Source organism: Haemaphysalis longicornis, unplaced genomic scaffold, assembly GCF_048455015.1.
Source record: "Haemaphysalis longicornis isolate Haplotype H1 unplaced genomic scaffold, Haemaphysalis longicornis Haplotype H1 scaffold_7, whole genome shotgun sequence".
Taxonomy (NCBI): domain Eukaryota; kingdom Metazoa; phylum Arthropoda; class Arachnida; order Ixodida; family Ixodidae; genus Haemaphysalis; species Haemaphysalis longicornis.
In genome coordinates, this window is record NW_027526422.1 from 100,422,905 (window position 1) to 100,442,923 (window position 20,019).

The following is a 20,019-nucleotide window of genomic DNA, read 5'->3' on the forward strand; positions in this document are numbered from 1 at the left end:
GGCTCCTTTAACATCCAATGTGCTTACTTAAACGCCTTTGAGAACCAAATTTTCAGTAAAATTTCAGTCCTAAAGTGTAGCCCTCTGGAAGTGAGTTGGGTAAAAAATTTAAAATGCGGGTGTCAGGTACAAGTTTTTTTGTTCTTGTTTCTATTTCATTCGTATGAAGTGCGGTTCAAATTTAATTTGAATGAAGATACGTGAATGCTTGTAAGAATATATGAGAACATTTAGTGAGATTTCTGATAAGTGCATGTGAAGGACTTACTATAGCTAATACCGTAGAATCTCGATGATACGAATCTTGCGGGACCGCGAAAAATATTCGTATCATCCGAAATTCGTATGAACCAACACAGACCAAAAAATTGAGCGCTGAAAAAAGTTTTCGTTTATTTTGACTTACTATAGCTAATACCGTAGAATCTCGATGATACGAATCTCGCGGGACCGCGAAAAATATTCGTATCATCCGAAATTCGTATGAACCAACACAGACCAAAAAATTGAGCGCTGAAAAAAGTTTTCGTTTATTTCTTTTCTTATTTTCGCGTGAACAAATCCGTGATTTTTTCTGTTTCTTTTAAACCCCCATGTCACAAAGCAGTCCTTCCTGAAGCGCGTAACGCTTCGCCTAGCTTCGCGCTTGTCTCCTCACTCACGGTGTCCAAGCTCGCTACACGCCGCAAGTCATGCGTGAACAGCATGGTGCGTTTTTGCACGCGATTCGCACGCCTCGGCTTTGCGCGCGCTGTATTTTCACAGCCGCATTGACGATTTCGTGCCCGCGGTATCTCCTACTTCGGTCAGAAAATGACGCTGACGACTTGCGAAACGCTAGAGACAGCCGGCTGGCTCCGCCCGAGATGTTTAGGCTTAGCACTCCGGCAGATATTTTATGGGCGCTTTCACTAGCGGCGTGGATGATGTTTTATAGTACCGTTTTCGCCAACGTTATCAGCTCCTTTACTGCACAAGCAACTTCGTGTCTGCCTTGAGCGGCATTTTAAAGAGCGGCTAGAAGCGGTCGCTCGAGCGGCCGTGCCACTTCGCGGCCAAAGCCGCCGTCGGCCGAGGCGCGCGCAGCGTGCGAGAGGTTTTGCGGCGCGCATGGGGCATGCGGGGCGCGTTTTCGCGAGCAGAAAACAACAGCCCGGCCGTTTCTGGAGAAAGAAGAGTGACAAATGGGGAGAGAGAGCCGTCACTTGCTTGTTCGGCAGTCGGGCGCCTCGCTGGCTCGTTCGTATCATCCGCCGGGCCGCGCAGGTCTGTTCGTAACAGCCGAAATTTTTCCCATTGCAAACAATACAATTTTGCCGGGACTTTTCAGAAATTCGTATCATCCCGAAATTCGTATCACCCAGAATCGTATCATCGAGATTCTACTGTATACTAGTACAGTCTTTGTCAAAATTTTCTGGTCCATGACTGAAATGCACACATCGCAAGAAATAGAACGTGTAAATGCTTACAACTCGAGCAGGCTCAAATGTTTTACACCGGAAAAATAGAGAAAACACCTTTCGTTCTCGCTGTCATAAAGTTATTTTGTCGAAGTTACAGATTAAGCTTATTCTTTGAATTCTTTGTGGCCCGGACGGCTTAGGTGTGGCCTAGAAAATTTTGACTAAGACTGTACTTAGTCCTCGGCTAGCTGGTGAGTAGTTCATTCCCGTGGTATTATGCGCAACAAAAAGCACCGACAACGAACACGAAGTAGACGGGACAGGTGCTAAGGGAACGCCAAGGGAAAGCTAAAATATTTCTCAGATGAAATGGAGCTCCCAACCAACTGTGCGGAAAAACTTGTGTTGCTTGTCTCGTTTTGCAGTGCCAGCTGTTAGGAGGAAGTTCATTCCGTTTGTGTTGCGTTGCATTGCCAATTCCCCGTCTTGAGGGGAATGGGCTTTGTCAACACCGGATTGTTGTGCAACGAGAGGAGGAGACTTGTCAGGTTCAATTAAGTGGAGATGGGGAGGGAAAGAGACAATGCTTGCGCCTGTAATATTGTGTCAGATGTGTGAGCGCTACACTTGTCAGCACGCCAGAAGAAGCGGCAGTGGGGTGGGAAGACAACAGCACACAGAAAAGCTGCTGGTCTCGGAGATGCCCAAGCGGCAGGACAGTTGTGGATATGTCTACCGCTTGCATTGGGAATTGTACCTGTTGAAGTGACTGTACTCTTGTACCTTAAAGGGACCCTGCAACACTCCTTGAGCAGTGCAAGTAAACCTGCGCGACATTTAGATTACACCCCCAGGAATAGCTGAACCAAATATTACACGTGTACGTGAAGCAGTAACCGCGCAAATCGCTGTGAAAGATGCGGAAAAATCAACTGCGCTCCTTTCTATTTTCCTCATTATGCAGCTCAATCGCGGCCCGAGGGACGTCACTCGGGCCGCGCTGTTGACGTCACAGTTAAAATGATCAAAATGGCAAAAAAGATCTTTTCGTTTCGTGTTTCTGGTGCAATCCGCTGCCGTCGGTGGCGCTGTGCACTAAACTCATCTAGGCCGATACATATTGGGAAGCATTAAACAAAATCCTGGCTCTTACGATCGATTACATTTCCCGAATTGCTCTACGATACGCACCACCGCATGCCGTCGTCGGCCTGGTGGGGTGGCTCCGGGGGACCGCCGCCGGCTCTTTTCCTGACTTTGCGGCGAGGAGTGTCCGCATACGGGTCGAAACCCATGTCTGCGCTCGCCGCTTCGAGCCGCGCTGGCAGAGTTGGGTCCATTGCATGACGAAACGCACGGTAGCGAAAGCAGGTATCCGAAAACACTACAGTCGGATAACCCACATGAAGGCAACTATGCCTGAATTGCCGCACGGCTCCTTCCGCACCGAAAACGAGCGACTCCGCGTTGCCGAGTTAAAGAGAAAACCTGCCGGCCCATGACATATCAAAGGCTCCAAAAGAGAACGTCACGAGGCTCCCCCCTCTCCGGGAGAGAGCGCGCAGCCTTGGCCGCGTAGTCCACGCTGAGTTGAGAGGGAATGATTATGCGCGATTTTTCATCGCACGTATCTACGGTGATACTGAACGGATTTTAATAATTCTTGCAGGAGGAGATTCCTGAGACAATAGACTTTATCCAAACATGCATTCCAAATAGTCGGTTGTAAGTGTTGCAGGATCCCTTTAATTATTCGATTAGGTGGGGTATGGCTTTGAGACCACGGATTTTGAAAAAAAAAAAAAAAAAAACCACCCCGGTTTATATTCCAACGAATACGGTATTTTTTTCGTTGATGGCAATTGAACACTTCCCTGCGAGGCAGGCAACATAGGGTTACAAGAGGAATCGTCGGCACTTTCCAAGGCTTGGTGCATGGAAATGACGCTGTTGACGTTTATTCAGCCTCATGTAAGCTCGGCACAAGATGAAAGTTGCGCTAGTCGGTTGAATACACTTCACCAGTGAGAACAAGACTGGACAAGACATGCAGGAGTCGAGACTTGTGCGTAAGCCAAGGCATTGTCACAGCGAGCATCATTTGTGCATCTTTCTTCATCCTGTTGTTTTTGCTGGTGAAGTGTACTCGGAACAGGAGTAGTTTAAAGGAGCCATGAAGACTAAATATAACTGTTCATTTTGAAAGAACGAAGCTTTGGTAATGCACTGAGCTTTATTTTAGCCACAAATGACATTTTTTTAACAGAAGAGAGTAAAATATGAAGGCCTTTCAAATTTCATGCAGCAGGTACTATATAATATGAGCAGGAGTGACGCAATTAGGGCCAGTAGTAAAACTGTGGTTGTCACTACCAACTGCACCTTAGCATTTTAAGCGATATGATGCCATGGAACTAGGGTCCGCACTATACTCGCCCAGTCATGTTTCTTGACGGTGGTGCAGTTCGGCGGCAGCGAATTGCACAAGATTCTGCGATGTCAAAGAGAAACTGCTGGAAAGTGGCTGGGAAGTCATCAGTGCTTCGTATTTTAAGGGCAGAGCACTTTAGGGGCTCGCCTTGTCGTCGTCACTCGCTCGCTGGGCCCAGGTAGAGCCACACGGCATTCCGTCATCGCGGCATCCCGCAGAGGCTTCGAAAGCCAAGCGGTTTATGTAGTCATAAGCATTTGAAACTCGTGAAACGCTGGCGCTCGTCATACATCTCCCCCCCCCGTTGTTTTGCGCAAAGAAAACTGCAGGTACATTTGAGGCACGAGATATGTAATTAACTAGCAGCGCCCCGGTTCATTTAATGAGGAATGCTCGTTGGGTTGGTGTCTACAATAGTAAGCAAAAAAAAAAAAAAGAAACTGGCAGTGCAACACCGGCACGTGCGGAGGGTAAGTGAGCACAAAAAGAACAGAACTCCCGCTGGCGCAGTTTCAGGCAGGGGGCGTGCGAGCACTGCGAAGGCGGGAAATTTGAAATGCGTTGGGCAAACCTCTGTTGAATTCATCGGGAGAGGAATGAGACAGGGCAGTAAAGAGTGTGATGGGTGGTGAGAGTGAGCGGATAATGGCGCCACAGCCCATTATGGAGAATCACTGCTCTGCACTTCCAACAGCTTTCACATTGAGTGGAACGGCTTGAATATATTTTTTTTTGCAGTATCTTCATCATTTGTTTGAAGTTTGGTATAACTCGTTATCCAGACAGAGCAGTCTCTGTAATGAAGCAAACTTGTATTTTGCCTTCATTACCCCTTTAACTGTTTGTGTCTGACACTGTGCCTTTTAGATGCATCATCACCCAGATAGTGAGGTGGTAACTGGGATTTGTGCTGTCATGCCAGCTTGAAAATTGAGGAACAAGTACAGTCAAACCCCGCGATAACGAAATCCCACAAGTACAAACTTCCCGCGGCAGCGAAATATATTTTCGGATCCCCGGTGAACGTTCATTGCAGCCAATGTATTTCATACCTCACGACAATGAAATGTTTTTGAAAGCGATCCCGCATTAACGAAATTCGCTGCAAGTCCAGCTGGCATTTTATCTACCCATATGAGGCTAACAGTGTCCAAAAAGGGCTCAAATGCATTTTTTTCGACACTCAAAGTGCGTAACCTTCTGCCACAGCACGCTTGCATGGCTGCCGCCATATTTGTTTATATAAAAGACCATGCAACAGGTGGCTGTGGAGGCAGCCTCGCAGCGACACCACCAGGGGGCGACACATGGTGACTTACGGCACGTTTTTGCTTCAGCTTGGGCTACGGTTTTTATAGCTGGCTACCGCTGAACAGCACGCGTCTGTTCGTTGTGTGTGTGGCGATCAGCACGTTTGCTTTCAATCAAAAGCGGAAGTTTTTATCTGTACGAGATAAGGCAGCCATCACTGCCCAAGTCAGTGGCCCAAGTGGAAGAAGGGAGGATAGCGCCAACAAGTTTGGAACCGCCTGCAGCTCACTCTACCATTTCGAAAAGCAAGGACGCCACTCTTTAATAGTGCATGTGCGTAAAACAAAACAGCGATGGCTGTGGACTTTCTGGACGTCTACAAAGTGGCGCTCACTTAGTTTTTTCGGCAGCATTGGAACAATAACGTGCCACTGTCAGACAAATTGCGTCAGCGGAAGAAGCTGGACTTCGCTTGCATGCTCGGACATAGTCGGTGCCGGGGACCAGGGAGAAAAACGTGCTGAGAAGGCGAACCTGCAGGATGTTTTGGATGCGTTTGACACGATTCAGTCGTTCTTAGGCGTGCACGACTAGCAATGAAGTACTTCTCATAGCGCGAGAGCTGAGCGGTGAAATGGCTGCAAGGTAAGGCTCGCGAAGTGTGATACCTGACTTTGGGAAACAAATTTTCGGTTTTCCGGAGATTTTCCTGTCGTTTTTGTTTCATTCTCGCAGCAACGAAATTTCCGCAGAAGTGTGGGAATTGCGGGGTCCGACCGTGCTGCAACCATCAATGTCTTCTTCTCGTCTCCTCCCCCCTTATCGCCAGGTGGAGCAGTCCCTGCGGCACCTGGGCCTGCGGCTGCGGGTGGTGGACGCGTCGCACCAGTTCTACAACGGCACCACCACGGTGCCCATCGACCCCAAGGACCCCCAGCGCAAGCGCACCACCAAGATGCTCTGCCAGACGGCCCACCCGGAGGAGAAGCGCAAGATCATCGGCGACACCTTCATGCGGGTGCGCACCCTGACGTCGCCTCCTCCTTCCTCGCTTCTTCTTCTTCCTTTCTTTCTTTCTTGCTTTCTGTATTGGGTGAGAGAGAGAGGGGGGGGAATGTCTATTGAAAATAAGAGGTCTTGACAGGGCATGGGTTGGTTCCCTCCCCCTAGGGCATAGAGTTTCATACTAATACCGTGTTTACTCGATTCTAAGCACCCCCTTTTTTCACGATTGCGATGCCCATAGTGAGGGAGGTGCTTAGATTCGAAAAACCTAAATTACCCCCTACCCTTCCACTTCTTGCGCGGCCAAATTCTTGACGAGATGGGCAAAAGAAATAAAGTTTTATTTGGCAAAATTTAAAAAAAAAAAGAAAAAGGGTATCATTGGTGGCTTTGCAGCATGGAAAAGTTACGATACGTACCTGGGCAAAAAGCAGATCATACTTTTAGGACAAGAAAAATAAAACACGTGGCGTTCTTAAGGTGGTTGTTTGAAAACATGGTACCCTGTCTGTTGATGCTCTTTTTCGTCGGTCTATCGGTCGTCGGTCGACCGACGGTAGACCGACGGTAGACCGTCGGTCTACCGTCGGTTTCACTGACACTTCTACAGGCTCTTGTTCGGAACACTTTTCTTTCCCTTGGAGTGCTCATGCTGCTTATAAGACTCATCTAATGATGGACGAACAAAATATTAATGTGGTTATCAGCGAGCACAACCTAGAGCAGCCGCACCGTGAGCAAAGACTCGTAGAAAAAAAACATTTGAAGTAGGCTTGGTAGGCTTCGGCGCTTCGGCAGCCTAAGCATAGAGGGCGCTGGCGTAGGCAACGATGGAGACGTCAAAATGGTGGCGGCACTATTAAACCGTCCATCATCGCTAGCGGTTTTTGAGCAGCTTTTATCGCTTTTAATTGTTGTCAACCGTATAATTTACCGCTTTTCTTTCATTTTAGCCTTTTAAGAGTAAATGTGAGTACTTAATGTTTTCAATGTAGGCTCTGAGAGGCAAAATAAAATGTGCCTCGACCGGAATTTCGTTCTTCCTTTCTCGCCGTGACTTCGTTAAATCGAAAGCGCCGCACAAAATTACTTCGTAAAATCGAGATAAAAATACATGGATTTAGCAAAATTTAGGTAGAAAACTGGAAAAAATTCGTTATATCGCGAATTTCGTTAAACCGAGGTTCGTTATATCGAGGTTCAACTGTATAACACTGGTTGGAACGTGCTCTGCAGACATCCGCTCACTCCTGTACATTATTGCACACTCCCATCCTTTGCCCTGGAATTTTCTCATCTCATGTTACCCACGTAGACCACCCTTTGCGAGTCATCTGCATCACATGTGGGGCCTAAATTGATTTCTTCTGAATTTAAGCTTCTATGTGTTTGTTTTCTAACTGCTGACGTTCATTTCCCTACACCGAGGGTGTCACTCCCATAATCCTTTTAAAGTGAAAGCTTCCTTTATGGGTTTGATGGCGTCCTGTCAAAAAGCTAATGCATGTCCGCATAGACTGGTTGGCTGACCGAAAAGCTCCGAGATCTCTGGACACACTTTGCATGTGTGAAACTCGGCTTCCATTTGGTGAAAATGGTTACTTGAAAATCGAGAGAAAGGAGTGGTTTGAGGTAAGGCAATACACGCATCGATCTCATGCAAAAAAAGAGTACAATAGTACATTTTTATCCCATAAATCTTCGTATTGGTGTACACTTAGATCGTTCGTAGACGCGTTTACTCACTGCGCGAAAAATCGTCGCGTGGGGTTGTTCGTTTGCGATTTGGGTCTGGGGAGGTTTGGCTATCGATTGGGTGCACTTTCATCATATGTTGGATGCACTTTTAGCAAAGGTTTAGATGCACTTTTGATGCAGTTTTGAAGTGAGAAAGCTTTTGCGCATCTCACAACTTTCTTTAGGAATGGATGGTAAAGTTTCTTGTCTACAGCCCAATTGGTTGACCTACGTATTTGTTCAGCATGCTCGGTAAAGCCCCAGTATTTCGTGCTGCAAGTTGGATACGAAAGTAGGCATTGGTTTTTATGCTGCCTGTCTAAATTCCAGAGGAAGTTACCAGTGAAAGTCACTTTGACTTGGGCCTGGGAGATTGGGCCCATGCGCGCGAGTCCTGAAGTTTCAAATTTCTGGAATTGGAACTTTGAAACCAATTTATGTGATTGGTTCTTTGGATCGGGGACAAGTATGTGACCACTCGTTAAATAACTCTCCGCTACTTCCTCCTCCAAACCCAGGTGGCCAACGAGGTGATTGGCGAGCTCCAGCTGAACCCGGAGGAGGTGTTCCTGGGCCAGGGCACGCTTCGGCCGGACCTGATCGAGAGCGCCTCGCACCTGGCCAGTGGCCAGGCCGACGCCATCAAGACGCACCACAACGACACCGACCTCGTGAGGCAGCTCCGAGCCCGTGGGAGGGTGGTGGAGCCCCTCAAGGACTTCCACAAGGACGAGGTGCGCGCCCTGGGCAGGGACCTCGGCCTGGCCGCCGAGCTTGTCCAGAGGCACCCCTTCCCTGGTGGGTGGCTCTTCCGCACCTCCTCCTCAAGTTCTTTAGCTTCTTTGTTGGCTGTGTGCGTGCATGCGCCTGAGGTGGTTGTCGTGTTGTTCTTGGGGATCAGGAAGAAGTTGACGTGTGGGATGTAGTGTTCAGGTGAAACTGATGTGTTGCAAATTGGTGGGCAGTTTGTGTCGCACACGTGATGCATCCGCCGTTATCTCATCTAGTCTGGTCAACGATTCTTTTCGGCATTCAAGAAGACCGTTCAAGAAGGTTTCTGCTGTGTTCTGTTTATACACCTATGCTCAACAGTGTCCAAAATAATTTGAGCTGCTCAAATCGAACCCACTCGTTCGAATTGTGGGGTAGTAATTATACATGACAGATGGTCATGGTAAATTAAACCAAAGAATAAATAGGCTGCTACAAAGCATTTTATTCCACTTTATGCGGCCTACTGCGCCTATAAATAAGTACAGCAACGAAAACGAGACTCGCTAACAAAGCGGACAATATCCGACGTCTCAAGCTCAGCCTTGTTGCAAAAACTGCATGCATGGGCATTTTTGTTCTGACACACCCGGCCTTAATAAGTAATTGGTTGGCGGTGGGGTACCAACAATGTGAAGTTGCATGGCTATCACTGTTGCTAAGCATGTAGTTATGCCACATATTAGAATGCGCACAGGTTGTTTGGTGGCTAATTGTCTATTAGACGGATTTAACGGCCCTCATGCCATTGTGAACTCATGAAAAGAAAACAACCCCTCCTCTCCCCCTGAAAATCATAATCTAGGCATTTTGCAGTGCATTCGTGCAAGCCATAAATCTGCCGGCACAGGCCTGGGTGTATTGCTTTGTGATCCAAAGTGTGTGGGTGCTTTTGGATGAGACTGCAAGTATTGCGGAGGAAGCTATCGAGCTTTCACAGTAACTTCTATGATTAAAAGAATGATTTGGCTGGCTGGGGAGGTGGGGTGGGTTTGAACCCAGAACCATCTGATATTAGCGGTAACACCCTGAACGTAAGAAAGTGAAGTCTGAGCATTCAAATTTTTGATGAATATAAAGTGCGAAACCATAGCCTGTCACACACTTGCCCGCCAAGTGTGCCAAGCATTGTTCGAGATATCAGAGTGTGTGTTTGCAAACCACTGAAAGAAACGAATTCATTTTCACCCCCTTACAGTTGTGCTGTGTAAGTACACGCCCCTCTCCCTTCCTTCATAATGGGGTTTAAATTTTTTATTCTAAAACCCTACTCCCGTTTTCGGCGATTCCAGGCCCCGGCCTTGCTGTCCGAGTTCTATGCGGTGACGAGCCCTTCATGGAGAAGGACTTTTCGGAAACTAGTGTCTTGGTCAAGATCATCATCGACTACTCCAGTTCACTGAAGAAGGTCAGCAGGGTTTCTTTTGTGTGTGTGTGTGTGTGTGTGTGTGTGTGTGTGTGTGTGTGTTGGTGTTGGTGTTGGTGTTCGTGTTCAGGGAAAGTAAATATAGGTGTGCAAAAAGGAAAATTTCTGCTCGAATCAAGTTTGAATTCAATAGCTTTGAAAACTAGCAAAAAAAATCCTTAAGTCTTACCGAATATCGAACCGTAAAGTTTTTTACTTGAAATTCAGGGCGGTTATTAAGAGGGGAAAAAAATGGACTTTTGCACATTTCTTTGTGTATGTCACTTCACGTCTGAGGTCACCTAAGATGCAAAGTTTTGATTCGTTTTAAAATATAGTATTCAGGTATAAACTTGTATAAATGCTGTGCTCACTTGGTTGTGCATCCCTAAAAGTGTCGCGCACTTTTGGACTATTTATTTTCTAATGAATATATTTTGCAGTTTATTGAAACGGGTTGTGTTTTAAATTGAAAAAGGAAAGCAGGGGGGCTGGATAGGGCCTCTGCCGATTCAGTGCGGGGGTGTTTCAGTGGTGTGACCTGGTGCATATCTTGGTGCTTCTCTTGCTAGACAAATTTGAAAGCACTAGGGTAGCTGAGTAGCTTGACGGTATATTTTCCTGGAAAACCTAGTTGCGAGACGTTTTTTCTTCTTTTTTCCGCAGCTCTCGGTAAGTGGAAAGTTGTGGTACTGCTGCAAATTTTTTAATTGGTAGTACAGTGCACACTGTTTTTAATGTAGCTGCTTGTAGTGGCAGCCGGATGGAGTAAGGGACAAGTCATCCTTGAACTTTAATCAATAATCTCGCTTGTAACAAACATTTTAACTTCACATGCAGTGCCACCACTCCCTAATTGCAGTTGCTACCATTGTGGAAACACAGGTGGACAACAGACGCCTGCACTCGCTATTTATGATAACTTCAGCAAACACACAGGGGTTCAGGCAGCTATGAAATGACGATGAGAATTCCTGCCAATGAAAATGCAACTTACAGAAGTGGTTGAAGCTTACTGCCATCCATTGGAGCGCGACCGCATGTGCGGGCTCTCCCACTTGCGTAGCTCCCAATCAAGAAGCATTGCAGATGTTGAGTCCTGCAAGCGTAATGAATAGCCTGAGCACACAGCGGAAGAAGCTGTGCGCCCTGGCTATTCATCAGGCTTGTGAACTCAACATCTACGATTCATCTTCCACGAACAGTGAAAGGGAAAAAAGCTTGCAGAATCGGTTGTAAAAAACAGTGTAAATACAGTCATGAAGCAAACAAAGATTCTGAACTGTTTCATAAATTCTGGGGGCTAAACATAAATTAGAACGAGCCTTTTGCAACATGCTATAGCATTCTTTTGAGCTTATTTTAGTCATACGGTGCCCACATTGAACTAGGGTCTGATTAGTAAGTGAAAACATGGTTCCCTGCTTATAAGAGACATCTCATATAAGAGACAGAAACTGCTCCCCGGTACGTGTCTCTTATAAAGGGGTTCAACTGTAGTGCGGTTTTTTGATGGGTGCACTGATCGACTGATGCAAGTGGGATGTCATTTTAGGGTCGCAAAAAATTGTATTCAACCATCCCGCGCAGTGGGCTCCCTTATTGCCTCTAACTTAGACGCAGAAAGTAAAAAATACAGGCACGCCATGATAACCACAACTGCCTTTGCTCTGGGCACACCTCTGAAGATAGCGAGAACACCCTCTCGGCATTCGGTCAGCTGTTTAAGGGGGCACACTGGTCTTAAACCAAAAAACTTTATTTTTGCAATTATGATGATGAAAATTGGGGGGTGTATGTAGTTTTTCATTCTGATTGTAGATATAAAATTTGGTTTTGAGTAAAATGATTCGATTCAAATTTATGTGGATTTTTATATTCGATTGTTTGACAGCCTTTGTAAAAAAAAACTGCTGGAGGGATGCAGCTGAACAGGGAACCAGTGAACTGTGCACAAATCAAGGAGTGCAATAAGACTAACAGAATCATTCTATCTGGTCTATAGCAGAAGTTACGACCATTTGAAGTTGGGGCCTGGAAGGTGGGAACCAGAAAAACCGGTTTTGCCTTCCAGGCCCAAACTTCAAATGGTCGTAACTTCTGCTACAGACCAGATAGAATGATTCTGTTAGTCTTATTGCACTCCTTGATTTGTGCACAGTTCACTGGTTCCCTGTTCAGCTGCATCCCTCCAGCAGTTTTTTTTTTACAAAGGCTGTCAAACAATCGAATATAAAAATCCACATAAATTTGAATCGAATCATTTTACTCAAAACCAAATTTTATATCTACAATCACAATGAAAAACTACATACGCCTCCAAATTTTCATAATCATAATTGCAAAAATAAATTTTTTTGGTTTAAGACCAGTGTGCCCCCTTAAGACATGGTGCAAAAGAGACTTATTCTGATGCGTGCTGAAAGAAGTGTTTCGTCAGCAGGGTGGTCTGATGGATTGCCGTTTCCTTCACCCCTTGCCCCCACAGAAGCACTCGCTCATCAATCGAGTCCAGAACGGGACGACCGAGGAAGAGTGCGAGTTCCTCAGTCGGGTCTCCCAACAGTACAAGCTCACCTCCAGCCTGCTCCCCATCAAGAGCGTCGGCGTCCAGGCAAGTCCAGGCGTCCACAATATGAGCTGTAACGAAGGGTGGGGGTTACAGTGGGGCAAGCCTTACAGGGTGTTAATTTGCCTGATTTGCAATTTAAGAATAACAATTATTATTATTTGATTTTCCATCTTTCGAAATGAGGGAGGCAAGGAAAAAGAAAAAGCTGTATAAATGGTCTGACTTGCCCCCGCCCTCACGCAAGATGAAAAACAGTATGACACTTTCATGTTTTCTACAGCATGCAGTGCAAACTTAGAACAGCACAAATTAAAAATTTGAGAATACGATTTATTTTTCATGGAAGTTTTTTCAACTGATCACTCGTCACACTGACTCAATGCTAAAGGCCATGGGTTCAATTCGTGACTGGCTTGACTGTTCTTTTGATAGCAGTGGTAAACAAAAGGTACCTGTGTGGGAGATTTTAAACACTTCCAGCTAGTCTCTGAATAGAATTGCACTGTGTATGCTTGCTCTGGGGTCGACCACAGCCTTAATGCTGACTGGGAAAGCTTGCGTATTTGTGGTTGTAAAAGTGAGCTGTTTCTTACACATCCATGGCGTTCATCAATAATGCATGGTGTCTGATATCTAGGCAACTTCTCTACCTTGTCAATGTCAACAGCGGTGCACTGGGGGTTACCCCATGCGTGTGACCCCAGAGCAACACTGTAACAGGTTTGGTGCCGCTGCAACTTGCAGATTGAGAGGGAAACGCGTGGGGCTTGCTGTCTCTAGTATTTATGAGGAACACACACTCGCACAGCTGTTGTGACTAGCAGCAGAAGGTTCCCCCAACTACTGTATGTACTCGAATCTAACACTCCTTCACCTCTATCATGCACCTGATTTTTGCTACCGGAAGAAAAAGAAAATTTCCTTCTCAGAGCAAACTGTTCATAGATGCCGGGGATTCGTTCGTTATTTTACTTAAACGACTCTTTGTCACCCTTGAATCGCGACATATCTGTATGCAAGATTCGTAATAAGGGCCAGCCTCTACTTCCAAGTGCAGACAAAGAAAATTCAAAATAAAAGTGTGAGGCTGCACAGAGCAGCGATCCTTTTATCTGTAGAACAGAGGCATGGTGCAGTGTACACACTAACTGCTCTTTCTCCCTTATTTGGACCAAGTGGTGTTACCAAATAATGGCCTTGGCCAAGCACAGGCTGTTTGCGGCAGTTTCTTGTTTTAAATTTTGGGTGTGCTCAATAAGCACTCGTTTGGGACTGCTTGGCAATGGCAGCAGCTTTGGTTCTCTCTCTGATGTGCTCGTAAAAGACACGAGCCTTACATTGCAAATGTGACGTTCCTTTTTTCCACTGACTTTGTGGCTGAGGACTGTTGTTGATGGCTGTCGCATGCCTTGCTGGACAAGCATGAAACACTGTTAACTTTAACTTACCCGCTGTAGTTGCTCAGTGGCTAAGGCGTTGTGCTGCTAAGCACAAGGACGCGGGTTCAATTCCTGGCCGTGGCGGCCGCTTTTCTTATGGAGGCGAGAAACGGAAATGCTCGTGCGTTCGAGATTTCGGCGCACGTTAAAGATCCCCAGGTGGTCAAAATTAATTCGGAGTCCTCCACTATGGCGCGCCTCATAACCCATGCGCAGCTTTGGAGTGTTAAACCTCACAATAAAATAAAAAACAATCAATTAATCAATCAAACCCTGTTAACTTTACTTTTTTCCCCCTGAGGACACGAGGGTAGGGCTTTGCCGTCGAACAGTTTGTCCAGCCTAGAGATTTGTGAATGGGGTGTTAACATGCAAAGAGTTGAAGAACAACGCAACTTGCAGGCCATGTTGTGGCTGCATCTGAGATGATGCAGAGAGTGAGTTGTGTCGGTGTATGTGTAGGGCGACCGGCGGACGTACAGCTACGTGGTGGGCCTGTCGTCGGTGGAGGAGCCCCAGGACTGGGAGGACATGATGCGCCTGGCCAAGCTCATTCCCAAGATCTGCCACAACATCAACAGGTACTGCCCGCTGCCTAGCCTGCCTGCTATGGGCCGCGGGGAAATTTAAGGGGTCTGAAGCGAGGTAACCGGCGCTTGTCGGAAGGGGGCGAGGTGGTTTTTAGCTCAGACCGTTGCTGACGCTGAGGTAAGAGAGACGAAGAAGGTAGACATAATACGGTACGAGTGTGCTTCAGTTGTACTGTGTTGCAGGTTGTTTCGTCATCCTCTCGACCTTTTCCTCTTGCAGGGTGGTGTACGTGTTTGGCGGGCCCGTGGCGTTCCCGGTGCAGGACGTGACACCAACGTTCCTCACACCGCTGGTGCTGAGCACGCTGCGCCAGTGCGACTACGTGGCACAGCACGTGCTGCGCGCCTCGGGCCACCAGGGCTCGCTGTCGCAGATGCCGGTCATCCTGCTGCCGCTGCACTTTGACCGCGACGTGGTCAGCCGGCAGCCCTCGTGCCAGCACTCGGTGGTGGTGCGCACCTTCATCACCCAGGACTTCATGACCGGCGTGCCCGCCACCCCCAACCGGCACCTGCCGCTCGACGTGAGTTTTCTTCTGGGCTGCACCATCTCTCTCTCTCCCTTCCTTCCTTGAGCCGTAAAGGTGATGACAGGCGACAGCAATTTAATTGGGTTGGCATAGGCAGTGCTGTTTTCAGCTCGTTGAACTGGGATGTTGCCACCTGCTAAAAACAATTTAACCTGAACCAGGCGCCAATAGCAGTGCTAAATTATAGAAGTACCATATAAGTCGGAATATATGTCGAGCCGGAATATAAGTCAACCCTCTTACCTTGCAGCCGCGAAATTGGGAAAGAATTGCTTCATTGACCGGGATGTAGCTCGAGGGGTGACTTTTCGGCAAACATTTTGGTGGAAAAGCCTTGACCTATATTCCGACTTGTATGGTAGAACACAGATGTGTTCGCTTCTATGGTGAGATGACGCATCGTCATCCCGTTCCAAAGGGGATACAAAAATGAGTCAGTCAGTCATTTGATCATTCAAGTTATCGATGAATCCATCGATCAGTCGTTCCAATCATCAGTCAAACCAGTGTTTGTGTGTCAACTTTGTAAAGCTTGCTTTCTTAACTAACACTAAGATCTGGTGGAACGGAAGGACACAAGGTAGAGATTTTCACGGAGAAATCTGCCTCCCATACGCGTTTCAAATGGCTTTGCTGCACAACACCCCACACGACATCTGTAATGTCGCTGCGCGTGTTATTCTATTGAGCTGCGGCTAAGGTGGTCCCGCCGTTCGGGCTCTCTGGTGTTGGTGTAGAGTTCTTGGTACTTGTACTGATGGTTTGGGTTTAAGCCTCAGTGGGTTTACTTTAGTTATTTATTGCAAATATTTTTTGTCTTAACTAAATTCTTTTTTTTTTATTGCAGAAAAACTAAATTCTTCGTGTTGTTTTTGTTATAAATGGCAATTTGGTACGTGTTCGGTCGCTTTTGGTCTGGGGTGCAGCCTATGTGAACGTTTAATGAACGTATAAATAACATTTAGATTACGTTTATTTAACATTTGATTACCATTCTCTTTTGCGTGAACGCATGTCACGTGGGGTGGTGTGCAGCAAAGCGTTCGGAAGTACACTTTCCGTACCCTAGTCACCCCTTAGTAGATCCCGCTACGAAGAATCTCTGGGCACCTTTCATTTGTCATTTTGGACTTCCCAGAAATACTCCATGGTGGCTGAATATTTTATTCACCAATGGGATTTCTTTTGCAAGGACAGTTTCGCACTGTCCAGTAACTGCACAAAGCTGCGCTGGACAGACAAATGAGAGACCATCTGTTTCTGTCAAACACCAAGTTACTCAGTGAGCAATGGAACGGAAGATGATAGGTGTAACATTAAGGGACAAGAAGAAAGCAGAAATGGGTTAGGGAACAAACGCGTGTTAAGGACATATTAGTAGAAATTAAGAAGAAGAAATGGACGTGGGCAGGGCATGTAATGCAAAGGCAAGATAACCGTTGGTCATTAAGGGTAACAGAGTGAGTGGATCCCTAGAGAAGGCAAGCGTGGCAGGGGGCGGCAGAAAGTTAGGTGGGCAGATGAGATCAAGAAGTTTGCGGGAATAAATTGGTCACAGTTAACACAGGACCAGGATGATTGGAGATCTATTGGAGAGGCCTTTGCTTTGCAGTGGGCGTGGACGGGCTGATGATGATAATAATTTTTTAAATCTGTTATATGTAAATGATATTGTCACTGACCTTACTGTTCAGATTAGGTTGTATGCTGATGGCTGTGTCTTATATGAAAAAATCACCCGAGTTGACGATCAAATTAGATTAAATGAGGCCTTCCTAAAAGTAATTTCTTGGTGTGACAAATTGCAGATGCGTGTTAATTTTGCTGAAACCGACTTTATGAGAATTACCCTCAAAAAAGACCCTCTTTTGCTCCAGTACTCTACCAACAATACGGTGCTGTCAGAAGTAATGCAATCCAAGTACCTCGGTCTCTAGATTACAAAAAATATATCCTGGTCAAAACACACAGATTTTGTAGTAGCTGAATCCCTCCGCGAACTTTTCTTCCTGGGACGTTCTTTAAGATCGACTACACCAACTGTTTGTCTCCTCAATTACAGTGCCGTTATCCATCCTATACTGGAGTATGCTGTGGTCATACGGGATCCGTTCACTAAGACTGATATCCAAAAACTTGCGAGGGTGCAAAAAAAGGTTATTAGGTTCATTTATAACTCGTACGGTCCAACTTCGTTTACAAACCTTCTCTTGGAAAGCAAATTGCCAACAATTCTGGACCGAAATCGAATAATGCGCCTAAAATTTCTCTTCCAGTTGATAAAAGGTCACTATGCGGTTGACACATCACATATCGTTACTTTTCATCTGGTTTCATTATAAGACAGAGACACTATCTGACTATAGCACGTCTAATGCAACGAACCAATTGTTTCAAATATCCCTTTTTCCCTACGACAATTGTGGATTGGAATCATTTATATAACGACGTTGTTACACTAAGTACATTGTCTGCTTTTGAAGATTCACTGCAGTTATTAATGATTGTTATCTATGTTTGTACTTTGTTTTTTGCTGATTCTCTGGTTTTGAAGAATCACTGCAGCTATCCCTGTTATATATGTTTGTACTTCGTTTCCTTTTGATTGTTGTTTGCCACTTACCACTGATGTTCATGTTTTGTACCACCCCTGCTATGATCTTGTGAAAGATCATGAATAAATAAATAAATGATCATTATGATGATGTTACGCAGCTACAAGCTCTCTTCGCGAGCCAGCATTTAACTCCCCGGCCTTTTCGTCCCTCTCGTCCCGCAGGTGATCAAAAAGATGGTGGCCGAAATCCAGGCCGTGAGCGGCATCTCTCGTGTCATGTACGACCTCACGCCCAAGCCCCCCGGAACAACAGAGTGGGAGTAGTCTGTAACGACGACGACAACACAGCAGTGGCAGCACGTTGCCAACGGTGTGGGCTCCAGTGCGTTTTCAGCCCTCCACCGTTGCCGTCACGCGAAGCTCAGTGCAATGCCTTGCTCCCTGTGCGCGGGCTGTTTGTTTGTTGCCTTTTTTTTTTTTTCCCCCTTTTTTTCTAGTGGTTGTTCTCGCATTTTCTTCAGGACTCCGTTTGTTCCCCTTCCTGTTCTGAATGTCAGGGGTAGTGCTTTGTTGTTTTTTCCCCCCATCTCTGTTCATAGTGTTTGTTTTTTAGCCCAGCAAAAACTGTTTTGAAGTGAGCTCTTTGATAGGGGGATCGAAGGTACCAAGGATGAGAACTGTGTTCAGAGTAAGTAAAAAAATAGTTCTGGTTTTATCCTTCAAGAGCAGCTTGGGTTCTGTTTTGTCTTATATATCCGTCGGAGGAGCTTGTGTTTTTTTAGCTTCTGCCGCTGATTTCTCTTTTGGGCTGGATGCCAGTAGAATCATTCGTATGAAATCCTCGATGCTTTTTAGTTGTTTCTGCCGGAAATTTTTCTGTGAATTGTTTGTATTTGCTATTTCATTGTCCTTAATCTGTGTTGCGAAGATTTTACGTAGTTTTATTACGTACCAATGGATGTTGAAAATGCCTTGTGTGCATTTTGTGTTGCGAGGACATTAATCCCATGATTGCACACCAGTTTTGGTTCGCTCGTACTATAGCAATGGAGCTTCTTTATCTGCATTTGCTAAATGAAGCATGATTTTTGGGGGTTTTGCCTGCTTTTCGACGACTAAGTGGTTCTTACTATGCTAATGTAAACTAATTCTTTTTTTACCTTTGTTGAAATATTTTCTCCTGGAATGTGCGCTGGGGCCCTCGCTGTTGGGAGCTTTGCATTGCAGTACAAAACTGTGGGGGTATGTGGGAGGCACTTGAGCTCTATTCAGCTCCCACAAGGCAGAGTAGCGCGAGCAGAGAGATTTTGTCGAGCAAGTGATGTTGCAGCGGAAAAAACGAGGCTACAAAGGCCCCTGTGTAGAATGTTGCTAGTGGAAAAAGTCATTAAAATGCATTTTGGCAAGTGTACTGGGAGTTCTCCTGTTTTTTTTTTTTATAAACTAATCTCGTGCATGTCGCCCTTTGATGTAGCAACATTGCGAAATGAATCTACGAAAAATTTCGCTGATAAATCGCTAGCAGGTGAGTAGTTCTGGAATGCAAGGACCGTGTCTTTCAGTGTAGTTCAGTTTCAGTGCGACAGCACTATTAGCTTACATTAGCTGATTTGGTGGCTGTCAAATTTGGGGAAGCTTCCGAAGACGTCATATTGTTGAGATATGGGTTGCTTTTGCAAAGGTTAACCCCTTGAGGCTCATTGTGGGCCCTGGCCAAAAATGCAGCACTGCCTTATTGGTCTGCTGTCGGGCCACACCTGACTTGGGTGTTCAAAGTTAAATTTCGCAGTTTTTCTCGCTGAGATGCGCGCCCGCATTCTATGTATACATGATGCGCCATCTCTTGAGGGATAAGGTAACTGTGTTGAAAGTTTAATTTCATGAAGTTTTCTTATTTTTGCACTAGAGTGCAGCGCAATGTTCGCTGAGAACGCACGGCCGCTTTCTCATCGTGTGTGTTCTACGGTGGTGCACTTGGTGAAAGCGATGATGACTTCAGTGAGGAAGAGAATTGCTTGCCTCCATAAGTTAGTGATGACAGTGATTCGACAGAAGCGAGTGACGAACGACCACAACGGTGGTGGAGACAGCACCGTGCGGATGATTACTCTGTGAGCTACGCATTTTGTCGAAAGACGATCAATTGTTGACAAAAGCTTTTTTCCTGGCATCTAGAGGTTTACATTGTCGATAGTCCATTTTGACGCAAACACAGCTGCAGAATCATGGTGAGGAAGAGCAGCGACACCTGCAGTGCTGCCGCAACCTGAGGGCTCGAGCCAAAAAGCCGGGCTAGATGAGAGGAGCCATTTTATCCACAAGTTC

At 46.1% G+C, this 20,019-nt stretch overlaps 1 protein-coding gene across 2 annotated transcripts in view; it reads left to right on the forward strand.

Annotated features, from left to right (window-relative positions):
• Positions 1–19,105, forward strand: part of Bur (GMP synthase burgundy) — a 37,610-nt gene extending 18,505 nt beyond the window's left edge. For both annotated transcript variants that reach the window (XM_077678145.1, XM_077678146.1), the window contains exons 8-14: positions 5,918–6,106; positions 8,349–8,628; positions 9,894–10,009; positions 12,495–12,620; positions 14,480–14,598; positions 14,828–15,131; positions 17,917–19,105. In XM_077678145.1, coding sequence (XP_077534271.1) covers positions 5,918–6,106; positions 8,349–8,628; positions 9,894–10,009; positions 12,495–12,620; positions 14,480–14,598; positions 14,828–15,131; positions 17,917–18,018 — 1,236 coding nt within the window. In that variant the 3' untranslated portion in view covers positions 18,019–19,105. The remainder of the gene's footprint in view (positions 1–5,917; positions 6,107–8,348; positions 8,629–9,893; positions 10,010–12,494; positions 12,621–14,479; positions 14,599–14,827; positions 15,132–17,916) is intronic.
• The last annotated feature ends 914 nt before the right edge of the window (positions 19,106–20,019 follow it).